The sequence below is a fragment of the Chionomys nivalis genome, chromosome X (genome assembly GCF_950005125.1).
Source record: "Chionomys nivalis chromosome X, mChiNiv1.1, whole genome shotgun sequence".
Classification (NCBI taxonomy): Eukaryota; Metazoa; Chordata; class Mammalia; order Rodentia; family Cricetidae; genus Chionomys; species Chionomys nivalis.
The window spans coordinates 21,446,386-21,467,309 of NC_080112.1; the positions used below are offsets into that span (position 1 = coordinate 21,446,386).

Here is a 20,924-nt window from a genome sequence, read left to right on the forward strand (position 1 = left end):
GTGACGGCCAATGTGTTCATGCTACTATCGCACGCGTTATAGTGCCGTGTCAGCTGTGTGTTCATAGACATCATGGATGTGCAGTAGTACTGGTTGCTTCCTTCCCTTCGAAGCCGGCATTGTGCCTTCTGGTACTTATAGATAAGCACGGTTCTCACCCCTCCTCAAGGAAACCAGGCTGGCCTGGAACGTGGAGGAATCATCCTGCCTCTGCCTCGCAAGTATGGTGATTACTGGTTTCCACCATCGAGCCTGGTTCGAAAAGTATATGTCTCATGACACTTTCTAAATGGAAATATCCAGTTAGACTTGCTTCCAAAGATGGAAATCATACTGTAATGCCTTTAACATATTTAGGAAGGGTGCTGGCATTTTATTTTGTTTTTTATTGCTATAGCAAAGTGCCTGGGGCTGCGTGTTCAAAGTCCAAGACCTATCTCTTACAGCCTTGCCTGAATTTGAACACGAATAATAGCATCATGATGGAAGTACAAGCAAGGAGCCGTCAAATGGTAAGGTGTGAGGCTTTTAATACCAATTCACAACTATAGAAACTCATCTGAGTCCCAAGAAAATGACACCATTTTCTCCCAAAAGGGATTAGCCCAGTGACATAGTCGCTTTTTACTGGGCCCCCATCTCTGAAAGATTCCACTAATTCAAATCATTCCACTGAGTCTCAAGCTTTGAGCACATGAACCCTTGGGAGATAAACAACATACAAAGCAAATCACAGTACTTAGAAAGCACATGAGACTTAACAGCTCACAGGCAATGTAGTATCATGGTTAAAATGCTGGTATTTGACATCCATTGAGCTGGGCTCAAATCCCCTCTGTGCTCCATATCCATTAGATAATAATTTGCCTCTGGTAAGTTATATTTCTCATCCCCCCAATGCTGTCCTCTATCCAATGAGGCTGGTGCTCACACTATATAAATGTAAGCCTTCGTGCTTTTGCAAAGTTTTCTGGGGAGTAAAGAAACAGCTCCCTGTAGCCAGAAGAGGACTTCAAAACGAGTTGCTCAAATCTAAGCCTGTTATGAGCAAGGGTCACCTTTGTGATGGTGCCTAGTAGATAGTTGGTCCCCGTTTTCTTTTCGATGGCCCAATTCTTTCCCACAGGTTTGTGTTTAGGAGGCTTCTTTGAATAAAGCACCTGGGAGAAGTATTAGTCTAGAAGTTGATATCAGGATTTCAAATATATGAGGAATTTGCCTTTTGTTTAACAAAGGGTAGTCTGTCTGCCTCTCTCTTCTTTTGCATAGACAGTCCTCAGAGTTTAGAGCAACACAAAGTGAGTTAAATTGTCTTAAAACAGGATTCCCCCAGGAGATCAAAAGAGAGAACAGCGGTGTCATGATGTCTTTAATCCCAGCACTCTAGAAGTAGATACAGGCAGAGGTGTCTGTGAGTTCAAGATCAGCCTGGTCTATTTACTGAGTACCAGCAAAGTCAGTACTACTCAGTGAAACCTTATTGGGAGGTGGGGAATAGGGAGAGGAAGAGGGACATGAGGAGGCAGAAGGAGATGGGGAGGGAGAGGGGGAGACTTTGAAATGGAGAGGAGTAAGCTGCCAATGAGGGTAGAGGACAGAAAAGGCCCACCAAGCATGGCTTTCCCCAGTACTGAGAGAGGCTGTGGAGTCCAAAGACTGAGAATGTCTGATCACTAATTGATAGTTTGCTGTGCACAATAGAAATAATAGGTAGCTCTGGAAGGAATTTTTGCCACTCTTTTCCAGCATTGTCTCTGAATTTTCCAAAATTCATAAACACTGATTCTCTACAGTGCAGGGGAAGAGGAGTTTGCTAGGCAGGACTGGCGGCAGGGCGTTTTTGCACTCCCTCTTTCAATTTCAGGGCTCTGGACCCTCAGAGTTCCGGCATAAGACAGTTTCATTGAGCTGGTCTATGCTAAACAAACATAGTCAGGCTTCTGCATTTCCTTAATTGAAGTGTCTAACGGTAAATCAACTTTTCATGTTTTCCCCAAGTTGGTATTGGGACCTATGTAATCTCAGTTACTTTTTCTTTTCTCTTAAAACATTTTTTATTCCACATTTTGTGTGTGTGTGTGTGTGTGCATGTGCATGTGTGTGTTGTGGTCTGTGTGAGTGTGTGTGTGTTGTGTGTGTGAGAGAGTGTGTTGTGGTGTGTGTGAGAGTGTGTGCATGTGTGTGTGAGTGTGTGCGTTGTGTTGTGTGTGTGCGTGTGTGTGTGTGTGCATGTGAGTGTACCATGGTGCACATGTGGAAGTTCTTCAGAAGACAACTTTCTGGAGTCTGTTCTCTCTTTCCGCCATGTGGGACCCTGGGATCAAACTTGAGTCATCAGCTCTAGGACAAGTGAGTGAGCCTGCTGACCATAATCTCAGGTATTTTTCTGATGGTTTGTAGCTATTGAAAACAGGCATTGGGCATAATGATTTAGGCTCTTCAGATTTTATAGATCAATGGTGATGCTCAAAAGATTCTACAGTACATAAGAAGGAACTGGAAGGAAGCTTCCCTAGTCAAAGAGTAAAGACTTGGAACTAATTGTTTTTTTTTCTGTCCCTTCGGATAAGTTTGCCCCCCACTGCTCTTCTCTGAACTCCATGTCCTAAGATAAGGACATTTATGGCATTGTGTTAGGAAAGCAGTAAAACTAAGGAAGGGCATTCATTACCTTTCTGACCAACTTGGACTGAGATTTAGCTTACTTCATTAAATTTGATAATATGCAAAGTTCTAATTCTGTTCCTCTAGAGATCATGGATGAGGCAATGTGGATCTTGAAATGTTGGAAACTGAACGAGAGGGTAGACAGAGCACAGGGGAGCAGTTGCATGAGGAGTTCCCAGGCAAGAGTTGACAGTGAAGTGCTCTGTTTACTGGAATATAGGCGACTGGATATACTTTTCAGAAGTTAAAAAAAAAAAACAGCAGAAAAAAAAGACTGGCAAATAGATTGGATAGATGGCAAGTTCAAGTGTTTCTTGAAAATTTACTCACTGTCATGAATACCACATATGAAACATCCAGACATTCAGAAACAACAGGGAACTGTTGCACGACAGATTCTGAAATAACGATGGCTACATGAGACATACATACGAAACAGTGGCTACATGGGACATACACTCATTCATCTCATTAGAAGAAAGCCAGAGTCTGTTCCTCAAATCTGTCAGGAACCAGGTTCTTTTCACTTACTGTGATGCCGTAATAAAGTAGAACCATAGTCTTCTCGGCCTTTGTCTGGGGCAGAGCTTATGTGTCCTAAAATGAGATGTTTTATGACTAGAAAAAATGAAGAGACTGGATATCAGGTTATGCATTTAGCAACTGACTCTACAAAAGATATTACTTCCAAGGTCACCAGAGATTTACCTGTAAATATGCCCAGATTTTTTCCTATGCTTTGCTTTTCTAGACTTCAGCAATATTTGCATCATAAACCCATTTATTCCTCCCCCTCCCTTTCTCTCATCTTCTCCCCCTGTGTATCTCAGGTTAGTTAATCTACTGTCTTTGGCCCCTACATTCTGGAATTACCATTGTGTGCCACCATGCCTAGCTATTAAAAAATCAGCAATATATGTATTTTTTTAAAAAAAAAAAAACCAGTGACAGAGATGAAACCCAGGGCCCCATGCATGCTAGGCAAGTGCTCTAACACTCAAACTGTCCCCAACCCAGCCTCTCTATCCTGTAAACTAGTGATTCTCAGTCTTCTTAGTGTTGTGACCCTAAATACAGTTCCTCAAGGTGTAGTGACCCTGACCACAATTCTATATTCGTTGCTATTTCATAACTGTAATTTTGCTACTCTTATGAATCATAATGTAAACATCTGATATCCAGGATATTTGATATGTGACCCATGTGAAGGTGTCGTTCGACCCTCTTGACCCACAGGTTGAGAATCATATCTTAAAAATTCTTTTCAAATCTGGTCTTTTCTTGGTCACTCCTTACAGCTTTTCTTTTACTTCATCCGTACCATCCATACATGGGTCTGGACTACAGGACTCACTTCTGGGTACAATATCTTCCAATTCGATGCGTTTCTTCCTCCTGGGCGCACTTTCTTGTGAATGAAAGACCCTTTTATATAATGACAGTTTCTAGATTGACAGCCTCTACTCAGATCTTTTTCTTGAGTTCCAGACACGCTTATTCAACTGCCTTTCCACCTGGATGTACCACGGGTGCCTCAAAAATCAACATTCATTTCCTCTTAAATCCATTCCTCCATGTCTTAGTGAAAGGGTCACCATTCACACTGTTAAGATTTGAATATGTTCCCCTTTCCAATCCAACCCTACACAATCCAATGACTCATCAAGTCCCACTGCGAGCCCCACCCCACCCATCTCCCCACTATCTCCCCTGCTAGCACTCTATGACAAACCACAAGCACTGCTTGCTTGGATGGCTTCCAAGGTCACAGCTATGCTCTCTATTTCCAAGAAGACACTTAATCCCCACACAACATCTAAGACCTTCTCGCTAAAACGCACCTATAACACCCATGCTGTTTCCAGCTGGAGGGCTCCTTAAAAGACCGTCGATACTGTCTGTCAGGTTTGGGAACTTTCTTATCTTGTTATTGAAGCTTTGTCATAATTTGGAAGGGAGAGGAATTTGGGGTGCCAGAATTGGAAGAAGATGAGAGACTGGTCCAATGTGGTCAGCAGAGAGAGGGCCTAGGAGGCCAGAAAGCAGTAGTGCGACATTAAAAACTTTGGGGAAGCGGCAGTTCACAAACTGTGAAACAGGAGTCCATAAGCCTGCCTTGGTGGTGTGTCAAATGTCTGTAGAGCACAGGGCTTTGCTTAGTAAAGGTAAAGGTGACCTCATGAAGCAAACCAGTGTGTGTCTTGAATTTGATTTCTCTAACTGTCATGTAGTACTTTGGAGTCTCTAATAAACTTTACTGGGTCTGCAGTTTCCAGTTTTCTGGGTCAGCATTCAGATGCTCTATCCCTAATAATGATTTTGTCTACTTCTCTTTGTTTTTATATTTTATCTTGTTCTCTTGAAGAGACCCAATTCTTTATGTGAATTTCTTAGGTGACAAGTGGCATCTCAAACTAGAAATGTTAATGAGGGTGGGTATGGAAATGCCATAATAAAACTCATTACTTTGCATAATTAACTTACACTGAAAATGGAAGTTTTTCCAAATTATTCAACACAGCAAAATATTATAAAACCGCAAGAGTCCAATATAGACACAAGGATGTTTCTTGTAGCATTGTTTGTAAAGGTGCGAAAATAGGGAGTACATGCAAGCTGAATCAAACAAATGAATTATACGACAGTTATACAAGAAAATGTGTGCTACTAAGAAAAATATGCACCAAGGAAAAGAGGTTTGAATACATAACTGAAAAAAGCAGTTACGGAACAGTAGGTATAGTATGTAGCCTGTGTGGAGAGAAAGCACAAGTAATCAGACTATGAATAGAAAAAAATACGGAGGAATGTCTATCAAAATGTTAATCATGACTGTTTCTGGGGAATGAGATTAAAGGGAGTCTTTCATTGTCCGTTACATATTTCCGCATATTTTTTTTGATTTTTACACAACATACTACTTGTAGTAAGAAAAAACAACTATATAAAATAAATAAATTCAATGAATGAATCTTTTTCGTGGGGCAGTTTGGGTTGGAAGGGCTTCAGACTGAGTCTGGTACAGAGGCACAAACATGGGCTTTGGCGTCAGACAGCATTGAGCAGGGCCCCATTGCCCCACCCCCGAGGAAGGGAGGCGGGGGTAGGGGGCTGCGGAAAGGGGCTGGGCTGGGCTGTCTGCAGCTCTAGTACAGGAGGCTGAGACTTCTCGAGAGGGACTGAGAGCAGTCACACGCATCCCAGACTCCCTAGAGGACAAGGTGTGCGGGTAAGACTGGACTTTCCTGGAGACCAGACAGTGGTTCTAACCCCCTGAAAGCTACAGCTGGGCAGGTGGACAATTCTTATTTCACTACTGTAGCTGGAGCAGAGGTGCTGCATTTAATGCGGTGTGGGAAAGAGAACGACCAAGAAAGTAGTAGGCTGTGTTTGGACTGGACAGCTGAGACTGGCGGAGGTGGAGGAGAGAAAAAGGGGAACTGTGCATGTTGGGAGGAGAACGAGGAATACGGGGCAATGTGAGGGGGAAGAGGAGATCCAGAGAGAATAGGGGTATGAAGAGACGGGTTAAGGAACATTTGGGGGTGTGTGTGCATAGGTAATACAGAGGAGGATGTAAGGAATGGGAAGAGATTTTTGTAGAGTAAATAGGAAATGCGATGGGAAATAGGGAGTCCGGAGTCAGGCAGAGTGAATAAGGAGGGGGGGAGATAAGAAGTGATGGGGGGGGGGAAGGGCAGACGGGCTGGGACGGAGGCCCCCTAGGGAGGCGGAAAGGGGCGGGACCACTTCCGGCCTTTAGTGGGGAGGGCAGTATCTGAGTTTTGGAGGGGCTTGGAGAGAGTGGTTGCACTCGGGAATTGGAGGAGGAGGTGAGCCATGGGCCCCAGCGTTGGATGAGAGCCTGTTAGGGGTCGGCCCCACCCTCTGGGATCTGGAGAAAACCTGCCTTAAGAGCCAAATCTTACTGAATCCATCCATCTAGGAAGGGAGGGGACTGGACCCTGTTTGGCTGGGCCCAAGATGGAATCACTTGTTCAGTCCTGAGTTGAGGAGGGGGTGTTACAGGGAAGGAGCCAAACCAATTTGGATTTTACCGTTTGGAGGGGGGCGTGTTAGGATAAAGGGCGGGACCTGGAGGCTCTGTGAAATTGATAGGGTGGATGTGAGTAGGGGAGGGGCTGGGACCACCAGACACTGCGACAATTTGGAAGGAAGACTTGTTGGGGAGGGGGCGGGGCCGAACAGCATTGCGGACCTAGAAAGGGGCGTGTGTAGGGGCTGGGTGCTGGACTGAGACCGTGGCCACTGCGCAGGCGCTTTATGTATAGCTAGAAAGGGGCGTGTTGAGAAGTGCTCGCACGGAGACAGGGCCAGCTGCTGAATGCGCATGTGCACGGTGAACTTCAAAGAACGGGTTTGTACTGGGAAAGCAGGCGGGGTTGAAAGGGCGCTGCAACAAACGCGCATGCGCATTCCTGGCCTGCGGCTGGTGGGGGGGTGCGCTGGGAAAAGGGGGCGGGGTCCTCAGAGCTGCCGCGCTGGCACATCTTCCTGGAGGAGGGGAGGGTGCGGCTGCAGAGAACTGAGACCTAGAGACTGAATTTCTGTATCTGAGAGCATACTGGTTGGGGCTCGGGGAGGGGCTGGGCATTGGGGCCCTAGAGAAGGTGAGGATCAGCTTCTAGGCAGAGCAAGGGATACGACGTTCAGCGGGCTCCCCACTTGACCCAGGCCTTCTCTTCAGACTCAGCTTTGCCCAGTGAACTTGAGACATGTCTGAAACAAGCGAGAGTGGTGCAGGTCCAACTCGCTTTCAGGTAAGACCGATAATTGTCCCCTCTTTCTTTCTGCTTTGCCTTTCCAGCCGCTTCTGCTCCAAACCCTTGGCGCTTCTCCTCCCATCATTGTCATTCTCCACCCACTTCTTCGCCGGGGTGCATCCCCTCTCCCCAGTGGAGGGGAAGCCAGGAGAACAGGAGGAAGGGGGAGAGGGTGGGCGGGCCCTTGTTCTCTCATTACTTTTGACTAAGGGGAAGGGGAGGCCTTTTTAGGATGAGGTGATCAGAGCACACTGCGGATAGGAGTCTTTACAGGTCAGAGAAGTGTTGCCTCCAAATTTGGGGACCATTTTCATAGTTGAGAGTGGGGAGAAGGTCAGTGAACTTCCCTGCTTTCCCTTGCAGGGTAAAGCTTCAGAAAAGGACAGCGGCTCCATGATGCAGGACCTGTTGACCGTGACCCAGAACTTGGAGGTCTCAGAGACACCAAAGGCTGAAAAGACACCAGAGGTCTCAGAGGCTCCAAAGGACCCCAAAGCCTCTGGGAACCCGAAAGCCACAGAGGTCTCAAAGGCCCCAGAGGCTTCTGAGACAGCTGTCACCCAGGCCTCACCTACCACACAGCAGACTGATACCCAGGTTCTCGCAGCTGAAAAGAAGAGCCCAGCAGCTGACACCAAGACGCAAAAGGCTGACCTGCAGGCTACCACGGTGCCTGAAACCCAGACCAAAAAGGTCAGCTGTGTTACTGATCCGAAGGTCAATACAAAGGCCCCTGAGACTGAGGCTGCTGCCTCTCAGGCTGGAGGAGATGAACCGGAGCCTGAGGGTGCAGCTGTCCAGGTTCAGGAGAACCAGGATACTCGGCCCAAGGTCAAACCCAAGAATACCCAAAAGGTAAGACCTCCCGCCATAACCACCCTTGTTTCCCCACATTCATCATGCCATTTGATTTGCTCTGCAAACATATAAGAGATTCCTGCTCATGAAAGACACAGGGAGCACTCAGAGGAATGTGCTGTAGTTCTTAAATCCACAGAACTCCCAGGCTGGTGGGGTGTGAGGTGGGAATACACATAGCTGCGATCTGACTGTGTGCAGTTTATCTGTGCACAGTAGCTGTCCACTTTCGGCCTGGAGCTGGGCATATGCGTATGTGTAGTCTCCTATCTGAAAGTAACTGGTCTGGTTTTCTTCTCCAGAGAAGGGAACTGATGTCCAGAGAGCAGACTAGACCAGGGTGCTATAAGCAGAGTCAGTGGTGGGCATAGGAAGAAGAAAAGCATCACGCCTTATTTCTGAGTTGTTCCTGATCCCCTCAGGGAGGAAATTGCCAACTGGTACTCAGTGATAAACCCATGACTCAGGATGGCTGGGGTCCAGTGAGGCAGACTATTACTACAAAGGGCAGGGTTCGGGGATACATCCCGGAAGAGATGGGGTTCAGGGGTGATTTCCAGAGAGACTGAATTAGGAGAAAGAACCACCTGCTTCATTTGCTGATGTTGGCCCTCCTCTCTGTTGATGCAGGCCAAACACCTGGATGGGGAAGAGGACGGCAACAGTGACCAGAGTCAGGCTTCGGAGACCACAGGTGGTCGGAGGGTCTCAAAGGCCCTCATGGCCTCCATGGCCCGCAGAGCTTCTAGGGGACCCATAGCCTTTTGGGCCCGCAGAGCATCAAGGACTCGGTTGGCTGCTTGGGCTCGGAGAGCTTTGCTTTCTCTGAGGTCACCCAGAGCCCGGAGAGGCAAAGCCCGAAGAAGAGCTGCCAAGCTGCAGTCATCCCAAGAACCCGAAGCACCCCCACCTAGAGATGTGGCCCTTTTACAGGGAAGGGTATGGACTCCACCCTCTACATGCCAGCTTTCCCACTGCCTCAGCCGACGTCTCTGTTGTGCTTTGAAGTTCTCTGCGGAGTTTTTAGGCTTCTCACCATTTGCTTCTCTTTTAGGCAAATGATTTGGTGAAGTACCTGTTGGCTAAAGATCAGACAAAGATTCCCATCAGGCGCTCAGGTAGAGTCCTACACTTTGCCTTGCCTGAGCTCTGCCTCCCCTGCAATGTGCTGGGGGACATCCTTCCCTCTTCTTTTCTGTCTCTTCTTTCAAAGTTCTCCCAGTACTGACATCTTTAGTGGTAAGCCCCACCCATGGTGTGGACAACAAAGGGTCTGTAGGTTGGACCTGAGGGTCACCTGGTATCTCTACAGTGCAGATGCTTATAGCACTCTCCTTTTGCAGATATGCTGAAGGACATCATAAAAGAATATACTGATGTATACCCTGAAATCATAGAGCGAGCAGGCTATTCCTTGGAGAAGGTGAAGGGGCAGCCCTGGGGGTGGGTGCATTGGGGAAACCTTAAACAGAGGAAGGGTATGTTATCACCCTCCTGGGGGGGAGCACAGAGACCGAATACATTGCCATCACTGTGCAAATGAGCACACAGTGGCCTAGGGAGGGGCAGCCACTGATCACAAGTTACTGGTGGAAACAGAGCTGGTACTAAAGCTATGCAGCTGAGCCCTGGCCTCTGTCTGCTGCTGGATATACCATCTCATGTGTTGCGGTTGCTCACCTCTCTGTCTCCCCAAATGCCCACAGACACTATGGATGACTACACTATGTCTGTTATCTGTTTAATATGTACTTCACGATACGCTTTATATACAATATTCCATTCATTTTTCTCTCACACCAAAGCACTTTAGCTATTATGAGGAGCTATAGGATGCCTGGAAAGTTGAATGCTGTGAGTTTATAAGCTATTCTTCTCGTCCACAGGTATTTGGAATTCAACTGAAGGAAATCGACAAGAGTGACCACTTATATATTCTTCTCAGTACCTTAGAGCCCACTGATGCAGGCATACTGGGAACGTAAGCTGGGACAGTGCCAGGGTGGGAAGGGGCTTCTGCTTCCTCTTAGAAGCTCAGGAAAGGTGGTCTAAACGCCCATGTCCCAGCTCCCACACATGGCTGGATCCCTGTGAGCAGTAGTGGTGCCAGATTATGACTGGCAGAAGGGTTTCAGAGCCTGGAGTGGCCTTTGCTGCTGTCAGGTTTGCTTGCTAACAAGCTCCCAGGGAATCAGCCTTTTGTTACTTATCTCTTCTTCGGAGTGCCTGGCCTGGCTGTGGAAGTCCCTCAAAGGGGGGAGGGACTTCTGGTGTGGACCATGATGCTTGAGAGCAGGAATGTCACTAGGGTTCCATTTAGAACTTCTCAGGGCCGGGGAATTTGGGAGAGAAAGAAAAGACTCCTGTTGGCTGAGCTTCCATGTGGTGGACAGGGCTTCTTCCATGTCCTGGTAACCTTGGGTAGGGATAGTATATGGTTTCCCATTTTACTGGAGACCTTGGCTCAAGAGTGAAAGCACCTTCCCTTGGGTCATTGATAGCTGGGACCACAGAGTAGGCTGAATTCTCTATATCTGGGGAATCTAGGAGAGGCTGGTCTAATGAGCTGTGTCTTATGATGATGACTTATGATCATACACTTTCTCTTAGAACCAAGGACTCACCTAAGCTGGGTCTCCTTATGGTGCTTCTTAGCATCATCTTCATGAATGGCAATCGGTCCAGTGAGGGTGAGTAGCTGGCTGGGCATGCAGCTGAATAGGTGGCTGGTGTCCGAATCCCAGGTGCTCATTTTCTGTCCTTGTCTCCTCATGCAGCTGTCATCTGGGAGGTGCTGCGCAAGCTGGGGCTGCGTCCTGGGTATGATTGGGCTCTCTCAGCGCTTGCTGTCCGTGTTGTCTTTTGGCAAGAGAGGACGGTCCCAGGATTGCATCAACCTGGTGGTCTGGTGGAGCACGGGGTGGGGGTGGGGAATACTGGACTGGGTAGTGGGCCCGGAGTTCTGACCTGTATGGATGGGGAAGTGTCTCTCATCTCTCCTCACCTTCTTACCATCTCTTGAGCTTTCCCTGCACTATAAATCTGTTTTCTCTCATGGAAATGCCTCTGCCAGTACCTGGGAAGTGTAACAGATCTGAATATATTAATTTGTTCATTCAGCTTTCTATGTCCTCAGCATCCATCACTCACTCTTTGGGGATGTGAAGAAACTCATTACCGATGAGTTTGTGAAGCAGAAGTAAGTGCCTATGACCAATGTTGGTGTGTTCCGTGCATTTGGTCTCTCTTGATAATGGATGTGTTCCTGCAAGTCTGTGCATGTGTTTGCGGTCTGAATGTGTGCATGTGTATATGCTATTGACAGATTATTTCCGGGAGCGGTCACAGATTTCGGTTTCAAATATGGCTTCAGAACAACTCTGTGAAAGAGATGGAAACAGTCTTAATGAATTAAAGTCATTTGCTCAGGGTTGGTTACACAGGTAGCAAATAAAAATTGTGTTTAGAACATGGCTTCTTTTACTCTGCTAAGTAATGCTTCATAAAAATTAATTTCCATTAAAATGGCCTCAAGTGGTACCCTTAAGCAACCCAGGACAGTGCTGGGTACTGACTTGTGCATTTGATTTCATTTACATAACTGTGTACCATTCACAGGTGAGGGATTTGATCCCTAAGAGGGGATGGTTGAGCATGGCCCACAGGTGATTTTAAAAAGGCTCACTTGGGTCTGGAGTCCTAACCTGTTAACTTTGTAAGTAGAAGCTTACCTTATATCATTGGGTGTCAGAGAAGACTATGCATGTGCTCACATAGAGAAACAGGTGTGTTTAGAAGCATGAGCATGCACACACACACACACACACACATGCACGTGGGGGGAGAGACAGACAAAGAGAGACAGAGACAGAGAAATGAGAGACAGAGACTAAAGGAAGTCAATCAAGAACAGTTCTTTCTCTCTTTCTCCTCATGTACTCCAAACTGGCCTCAAACTTATGTCTCCAAGGATGACCATTAACCCCTGATCATCCTGCTTCAGTCTCCTGAGAACTGGAATTAAAGGCCTGCGCCACTATGCCTGGCCAGTCATTTTTTTTTAATAGCATATCTTTCCAGAGCTTGACTAGTCTTCCTTCCAAATCCTTGCAGTGTGGTGTGCTCAGAGCAGGGACCCTGAAGAATGGCCTCTCTGTTTACAACACACCCAACAGGAATCTTGGGCCATTGTGACAAGGAGCACAACACTTTGTTCTCCTGCGAGCAAGTGCCCTACATGTTTCTCCCCAATTCTTCCACATGAGTTCTGGGCATTACCAATAGGACGCGGTTCAATATTGGGGAAAGGCTGAAGTATTTAGTTGGGAATATGTGTATTTGCAGCCCATCTAGTCCACTCAGGAGTGGTTCACATTTGACCCTCGAAATAGATTTTGAATCTCTCTTTTATAGGTACCTGGACTACGCCCAAGTACCCAACAGCAATCCTCCTGAATATGAATTCTTCTGGGGCCTACGCTCCTACTATGAAACCAGCAAGATGAAAGTTCTCAAGTTCGCTTGTAAGGTAATTGGGGAGCCATTTGTACTTGGAGTGTGAAGGTTATAGGGTGCTCTGGGATGGGGTGTTCTGTGTTCAGAGTGTCCCAATGTTCTTATCTGGGCATTTTAAAGCTTCTGACAAACACTGACAAGCACTGTATCTATATCATCTAATCCTCACAACTGGTACGACTTTGTGATAACATGTGAAAACAGCCTCAGAGAAGTTGACAGGTGATATAGCCATATCATAGAGCCAGTTAAGAGTCGATGAAGGGATAAAACAGGTGGTGCAAGATTACGATAGCACTAACCGTATTGATACATGACATACACTGTATAGTATGGTGCCTTGCAAACAGCAGATGCTCAGGTCTCTGATTGTGAACTTTCTAAGGGTTATTATTTCCACTTCAGGTGCAGAAGAAGGATCCTAAGGAATGGGCAGCTCAGTACCGAGAGGCGATGGAAGCAGATTTGAAGGCTGCAGCTGAGGCTGCTGCAGAAGCCAAGGCCAGAGCTGAGATTAGAGCTCAGATGGGCATTGGGCTCGGCTCTGAGAATGCCGCTGGACCCTGCAACTGGGACGAAGCTGATATTGGACCCTGGGCAAAGGCCCGGATCCAGGCAGGAGCTGGAACTAAAGCCAAAGCCCAAGAAAGTGGTGGTGCCAGTGCTGGTGCCAGTACCGGTACCAGTGTTGGTACTGGCGGCAGTGCCAGTGCCAGTGCTGGTGCCAGTGGTGGCTTCAGTACCAGCTCAAATTTGACTGCCACTCTCACATTTGGGCTCTTCGCTGGCCTTAGTGGAGCTGGGGCCAGTACCAGCAGCAGCTCTGGTGCCTGTGGTTTCTCCTACAAGTGAGATGCAGGTATCTGTCATGGTGCCAGTGAAGTACTTGGGGCTCATGGGAGTGGGATGGAGAGCTGAGTCCTGGGTTGGAGATAAGCATGAAGCATGTACAAAGACACTGCTGTGATTTTCTTGGGTCCTGTTTGCTAGATATCGACTGATTTTCCTTTACTTGTGTTTGCAGATATTGCTCGTAATCACGGCATCTTCTTCTCAAGCTAGGGTGTGCTCTCAGAAACCTACTTAACACCGCACTCTAGGCAGCTACTATCAATCGTTTGAAGTTGACACTCTATATTAAATCTATTCGCCATTTCTCAGTTTATTGCCTTTTTTGGTAGACTGTCACATACTAAAAGCAATTGGCAACGTTTCCATCTCAGTGGTTGGACTCCTGAGAATGAGAATTAGTACATCTCTCCGGAGTAGGTCAGGCTTTTCTCTCCCCAAAGTAGGTAGGATTTTTGTGGTGTAGAGTCATGGGGCTTGGGGTTCCAGAAGATGCTGTTTCAAAAAGAGGCCTGACTCTTCTTTTGAGGAATGTGACTGAAAACTGTAGAGGAAGGTGAGTGGTTAGAGAGACCCAAATGAAAGACTATTTTCTTGGGGAAGAAGAGTGTAATATAGTGGGCTAGGAGCCAGTGGAGAGGAAAAAGATGAACACAAATCCATGCGTCCCAGTCCCTGAGAAGATGAAAGGGCCTGGATTGCTGGGAAGTCTGGGAGAGTACACTGTCTAGACAGGAGAGGAGATGCCGAGGAATGGGAAGATCCTAATAGTGCATAGAGCTCAGGATTGGGGCAGGGAAGCAGCGGAGACACAACAGTGTGACTGACATTTCAGGTATAGAAAACAAGAAAACAAGTATTGATTTACTCCAGGAGTTGGGTTTTGTCATTCAGCTTTAGAATAAGAACACAGGACCAAGGGGAGTGTGAATCTACATCTTAGCTACTGTGTTCTGGTGCTTGACTTAAAACAGTACTTACAAAGACTGACAGAGGAGGCTAGACAGTGGGAGCCAGACAGATGTGGAGACAGATGAGTATATGAGATAGAAAAGGACCAGTGTGTTGGGAGGGGGCGTCTATGATTAGGAATCTTAAGTCCAAGAATGGGGCACCAAGCTAAATAAATATCCGTGGTGGCTGCTGTATGTCTGATGGCATTCTAGGTGTTGGGGGTGGGGAGGAAGAGTATGGAGAGAACTTAAGCTTAGTCACACAGGATAGTTGTATGTAAGAATATGATGGCTTGGAGGCCAGGGTATTAGCTGAGTTATCCATATGGGAGTCAGATCATCTGTAGAGTAACAAGAGTGCAGATGAAGGGGGCCACTATGAACCAGGAAATCCAAAATCCTCTCCTGTGATTAAAGGTGGTTTCTGCCATTGCTCACTAAGGGCTAGTGGAGATTGACTTGAGTGAATGTGGGAAGAGTCTTGTCCTTTTCTTTGTGGGAAAACTTACCATCTCTAATCCCTATAATAGATCATCAGTCACTGAGAAACTCTTGTGGGTAATGGGGCCCTTGTAATCGTCACCTCTTCCATTCTATATAAAATTAAAGCAACATTTATTGCTTAGGAAAAATGATTGGGGGAAAAGAAACCAACTACAAAACACCAGGCAGAGAGGCACCAGTATTACCTATATGACCATCACTTCAGATCTCCTTTCACTCCCGGGGAGGTCTTCACTAGAAGCAGGTCCTTCTATTGGGGTACAAGCCATGGTCTTCTCAGAAGGCTGGATGGTACCTATGATCTGCAGTTGGAGTCAGCCTTGGCATCCGAGGAAGGAGTCAGTGGATACTGTGTCAAAGGTTCTTTCATATGTAAAAATGGGGACTAGCAGATAATGGGGGCGCTGAAGAACTACGGGTCTAATAAGACTGGACTTTAAAGAACTTGACAAAGCTATGACTGAGTCAGCGTGAAGAATCTGCCCTTGCTATGTGTCTTCCACAGGGTGCTGGGCTTGTAGGGTTCCCCACTCCTCAGGAAACTTAGGGTTGGCTTTTTTCCAACTGTCAGGCCTTAAAGGCAGGTGGGATAGGAAGAAAAACATCATCCCTGGCAAGCGAGGTTCCAGCATGGCAGAGGATATGGCAGAGAAAATGACAGAAGACCTTGTTTCGGCCACCTTTTCAGCCTAGATGCCATTATTATAAGAAGTGGACACTGCAGTTTCTAGTCCTTCCTTTAGGGCATCATTAATTAAATCCAAATTCTACATTATATCCTGTATTTTCTCCCTGGCTAGGAGTAGGAAGAGCTCTTTGAACAATTTCACCTTCTAAAAAGCCTGCAGATATTGATAGTGGATTGTAATATTGTGACATAGTTATGATTCATGTATAAAGAAAAAGTAAGCATGGCCTGCAGTCCCAGCTTAGGAGTCTGAGGTAGGAGGGCTGTATAAGTTCAAGAGCTGCCTGGTTTACAGAGTGAGTTCACGGCCAGCCTGGGCAAATTAGTAAGAACCTGTCTTCAATAAGAAGTGAGAAGAGGAGAGAATGTAGGCACTGTACAAGGCCTTTGCTTCAACCCCCAGCGCCACTTAAAAAAATCCAACAGAAGGTTAATAATGATTAGATAAATGTTTTAAGCGAAAAGGTAAACGTGAGTGACAACTCGTAGAGAAATTATACATACCAACTATTGTCGCACTGGGGCAATATGTACACTAGTTGGTGAGCAAGCACGGAGTTGTATGAAGAGAGCTGTTTGTAAGTTGGTAGGACATCAATATTCCCACACAGCCCGTTTTGAGAGAGTTGTTCGCTTACTACTCAAAAGATCGACAGGCGAAGCAATTAGAACTCTGCCTGGCACACAACATGCGCCCTTGAAGTATTCTGTTCCAATGTCACCATCACAGTCGGTTCTCCCAATATTCTCCCTATTTTCTGGCCCTCTAGCTTGACTCAACTGTCATTGATTAGGGTGTCTGACCAGGTTGCTTTCTTGTTTGTTTTGTGTTAGTTTTTGAGACGGCGTCTCAAGTAGCCCAGGATGGCCTCGAACACCCCTATGTAACTTAGACTGGTCTTAAATTCCGTATACTTTTGCCTCTGACACCCTCTAAAGTGCTGGGATAACAGGGTACTTTCCAGATAAAGAGACCAGGCAGATGTGCATTCCCCAGACGGATCGCTCCTTTGTGCTTCCTAGCAGGGTCACATTGAGCAGGGCTGTGACAGCTCAAACCCCAGCTGGGTCCTCCTTGTCATGTTTCATCTACAAACCACGTTCCCAGCTTCTTTTCTCCTAGAAGTTAGTTATCAGGAGTCCTGAACTAGGCCCTAGGGGTGAGCTACACAATGAAGTGCACAAGTAGGTGTTAACAGGGAAGCATGAGCCTAGTGTAATTCACAAGCAAGTTCAGGGCTTACTCCATTCCCATATGCACCACTCCTCTCTGGTCATGGTCACTGCCTGCCACATTTATGTTCGATGGATTACAGAACAAAATTTGTATGTGTTGTCTATAGTGCATGGTCACTTGGGGGCTCCTGCATTAGGCATTTGAAATATACTAGGATCCAATCATTTAAATTGGTTAGGTAATTTTCAGGTTAAGTTCAAACAGAACAGTTATGTGAAGAGAGCATGAACTCTGGGAGCCCAGAGGGGGATCTGCTCTCCTGTGTACAGGGTATTATTAAGCAAAGGTGGCATGTGCTAGGAACATCTACACAAATACACACAGGCACTGATTTGTGTAGCAGAGTCACAGTCGGCACTGTTTACCTGAGAACTCTACAGATGAAGATGATTGGGTTTTGAAATGAGGGGCAGTGGGAATGGCTCTGTGGGTAAAGCACTTGCTGTCTAAGTGTGAGATCTTCACTTAGGAGCCTTAACGTCCACACAGAAACCCTAATGGGTATGCGAACCCGCCTGTAACCCCTATGCTTCAAGAGGCAGACACAGAAGATCCTCTGGGTGAGCTGGCCATCTGGCTGAATCAGTAAACGCTGGGTTTAGGAAGAGACCTGGAGTAAATAAAGAAGAGAGCAATTGAAGAACACACCTGCCATCAACCTCTGGCTCCCACACATGCACCGCCACACCTGTGAATGGACATGGATGCTCATTCCACATACATGAAAGACAGAAAGCAGGCCTGGTACACTGTGCTGAGGAGTGTAAATTGAAGGTTTAGGTCTGGTGTGTACACATGCACACATTTGTATGTTCAAGAGGTACTCATATACTCATATGGGCATGGCCAGCCATCAAACGGAAGAATGAGTTGCATAGGCAGGGCAGGGTTGGCTCCAGTGAAGAGACCGGGAGAGGTAGACTGATGTGTCAAGTTGTTTCTTTACCTGCTTTAGAGAGTGGGAGAGCTGAGAATCAAGTCAGAGGATACCTCCAGGGGAGACCTCCAGCGTGGGAGATGCAGAAGGCTAGCATAGACAGGGCTTCAGGGTGCAGTTCAAGACGGCACATCTCCCACCTACCCAGCAGAAGTGCCCAGGTCAAGCATGAAGCCTTGGCTTTCAGTTTTGCATCTGATGCCATGTGCTGGTCATGAGACCTGGGGCTGCTCTCTGTTCCTCCGTGGCTCAGCTAACTCCTCCATAAACGATGGCAGTTATTCCCAGTTCACATTGCCAATGTCAATCAAATGGGCTCACACACGTGGAAGCTGATGGTGCCATGACTGCGTATAGGTGTCTGGTAAAAGACAGTAAGGACAGCGAATGCCTTTCCTGCAAGCCATTCCCAATTTGTGCCACACAGACAGAGACTTTTCAAGCAATATGTATGCTCACAAGCCCAGGCAAAGGATCAGATGCTGAAAAATGAATGTCTTTACGAAACTAGTACCTAAAGTTTATGTTACTGAACTAGACTGGGGGAAAGGGATTCTCATGACATAAGAGAATCAGAAACAGAACAAAAAAGGAAGAGATGTCCAAAGGCCAGTGACTCATAGGCTAAGGGACGAATAGGGAGGACTTCCTGGATGACTAGATCTTGGAGCAGGAGCAGGGCCTTGGAAGGAATGGAGTGAGCAAGAGGCAGTAGGAGGGTGAGGACAGTGGGGTTTCTCAAATGAGTTAGGGGGCAGCATCAACACTGAGTCAATGAAGAAGAGGGATTCAGGCTGAGATCCAAAGGCGACTTATCTATGTACTTGACAGTTACCAGCTAACAGAGGGACCAAAGAGGACAGCAAGGTGGGCATGGGCAAAGGGCAGAGTGGTGAGGATGATGAGGAGAGACATCCAGTAGGGGAAGGGTGGTCACTGTGATGGAGCTTGAGAAGAAATCAGATTTGTGCAGCCCTGGAGCACCATGCAACAGAAGCAGTAGGTATATGGGACCAGCAATGGCACTCCTAACACTGTAATGACCAATGACCAGGAAGAGCTTTTTAAACATGTGTTATTATTTAGCTATATATTATGCTTTTGTTTTTTCGAGACAGGGTTTCTTTGTGTAGCTTTGGAGCATGTCCTGGAACTCGCTCTATAGACTAGAATTGAACTCACAGAGGCCCCGCTTACCTCTGCCTCCCAAGTGCAGGGATTAGAGGCATGTGCCACCAATGCCCAGCCCATGAACACCTTTTACCACAACATGGGGGCACCTGTCTTAAGAATTTCCATATTAAATCACTTCAAAAAAACTTGATTTTTCACCAAGCTGGGGTATCACTAGACCAATATAAGCACTTCCCTGGGAGTTGAGTAGACAGAAACAGGGAAATTACATAATTCAAGAGGCTAGCTACCCTGGCAAAGATTTTAAGCACAGATCTGACTGATGGGAGCCTGCTCAGCCAGAAACACAACATGGTGCACTTGGTGCAAGTTGGGTTCCAAGCCAAGATGGACTTTGTCATAAGACAGAGCCATGTGATCAAGGCTTCAGTTTGTTGATCTGTCGAATGAAAGAGACAGCTATGACCCAAGACCACAAGAAGAGGTTTATTTTCCAGAGCTGAGAATGCATCCTAGGGCCGTGCTGATGCAGGAGGTCATTCTCCCACAGAGCTACTCCCGAAGACCCACTGGAAAATGCGGGCCAATCCTCCCTCCATGGGATTTAATGAATGTTGGCTGTGGTGCTATCCTTCAGTTCCATTTGACACTCAAGGAGGTCCAGGTGTGCTTCCAACTGTCTTGCCCATGAGCTCACATCTGACCCTCCAGTAACCCCTTCTGATCAAAGAGCTACTGTCCCCACTGTGCTGTTCCTAAGGAGACTGGAGCTCAGAAAAAGAACAAGTGGAGGAGAAAGGGAACAAGTGGCCCTGGGCAAACAGGGCACTATCAGGGACCTGGGCCCATGGGCCAGCTGAGTCTTGCAGGCTGAATGCTTAAGCCCCAGCTATAAATGGCAGCTCCCTCCCCCTTCTCCTTAAAGGTTAAAACAGAGGATAGAAGTAGTCCTGTGGGGATAAAACAAAACAAAGAGCCCTGGAAGGAAGGAAGCCCAGGGAATGTATGTGAGCAGGCTTCTCAGAGCATGGGGGCTCAGTTTGCCCCTAAGCTTCCTGACAGCTGTAGCAGGAAGGAGGGGGGGTAGAAGTCCCAAGGCTCCATTTTCTGGAGAAAGGGAGACATTTTTAAATGGACACTTATCTTGAAAGAAAATTCCAGAGGCCTTGATCTTGCAGTTGGTTCAGAGAACATCCAGAAGCAAAAGGCAGGAGTGATTTCAGGAGACCCTACAAGGCTCATTCACATGATGATTCTGGGTGGCAGGGGCAGAGGGAGAAGAAGAGCCAGGCCTGTGTCCCAGAGGAGATCCCTGCTATCCTGCCCTGTCTCACAGCAGGAAGGACAGGAGAGGAGCCCAGCCCTGCCCTGTGTCTGTCTCTGTCCTCCCCACCCACTACACTGTCCCTCTAGAGGAGGACACTGAGATCCTGGTGGAGCTGGGGACAAGAGAGTCCTCCAGAGACAGGACTTGGGTTGGGTGCGAAGTGAGGCAGGGGAGGTTATGAGTGAAGGACAGACCCTCCACCTCCAGTGCAGGAGCTGAGGGAGGGCTGGGTCTGGCAGGCAGGGTGTGATGAGTGGGAAGGGCAGGAGCTGGCCACAGGGCTTGTGACAGAGTGGCAATGGGGAGCTGGAAGGGCACGCTAGGCAATTCGAGCAGCTGCGGGAGTGAGGGATGGCCTCCCCACCCTCCACACAGTGCCCCTCTCACTGTCCCCCTTCCATGGCTTTTCTCTCCATGCCACCTCAACATCCATACAGGTGAGGGTGACTTACCCCCATCTACCAGGATACA

The 20,924-nt window shown here is 47.2% G+C and overlaps 1 protein-coding gene and 1 non-coding gene across 5 annotated transcripts; both read left to right on the plus strand.

Annotated features, from left to right (window-relative positions):
• Nucleotides 1-5,826: 5,826 nt before the first annotated feature.
• Nucleotides 5,827-14,000, plus strand: Maged2 (MAGE family member D2). Of its 4 annotated transcripts, none has more exons than XM_057760403.1 (13): nucleotides 5,827-5,896; nucleotides 7,376-7,448; nucleotides 7,815-8,306; nucleotides 8,940-9,248; nucleotides 9,364-9,427; nucleotides 9,653-9,732; nucleotides 10,196-10,290; nucleotides 10,920-10,999; nucleotides 11,087-11,129; nucleotides 11,446-11,508; nucleotides 12,723-12,837; nucleotides 13,230-13,683; nucleotides 13,849-14,000. In XM_057760403.1, the coding sequence occupies exons 2-12, from the start codon at nucleotides 7,404-7,406 to the stop codon at nucleotides 13,674-13,676; spliced, it is 1,833 nt and encodes a 610-aa protein (XP_057616386.1). In that variant the 5' UTR covers nucleotides 5,827-5,896; nucleotides 7,376-7,403; the 3' UTR covers nucleotides 13,677-13,683; nucleotides 13,849-14,000. The 4 variants fall into 4 exon arrangements, with proteins under 4 accessions (XP_057616386.1, XP_057616387.1, XP_057616388.1 ...); XM_057760404.1 differs by lacking the exon at nucleotides 5,827-5,896 and adding an exon at nucleotides 6,431-6,500; XM_057760405.1 differs by lacking the exon at nucleotides 5,827-5,896 and adding an exon at nucleotides 6,981-7,045.
• Nucleotides 12,424-12,550, plus strand: LOC130868738 (small nucleolar RNA SNORA11). The gene has a single exon (XR_009056554.1). It is a non-coding gene; the product is annotated as a small nucleolar RNA SNORA11 (small nucleolar RNA).
• Nucleotides 14,001-20,924: the final 6,924 nt, after the last annotated feature.

Coding starts and splice junctions, on each gene's coding strand:
- Maged2 (XM_057760403.1), top strand. CDS start 7,404: ATGTCTGAAACAAGCGAGAGTGGTGCAGGTCCAACTCGCTTTCAG. Junction 9,249..9,363: donor TGGCCCTTTTACAGGGAAGG/GTATGGACTCCA, acceptor CTTCTCTTTTAG/GCAAATGATTTGGTGAAGTA. Junction 11,509..12,722: donor GATGAGTTTGTGAAGCAGAA/GTAAGTGCCTAT, acceptor TCTCTTTTATAG/GTACCTGGACTACGCCCAAG.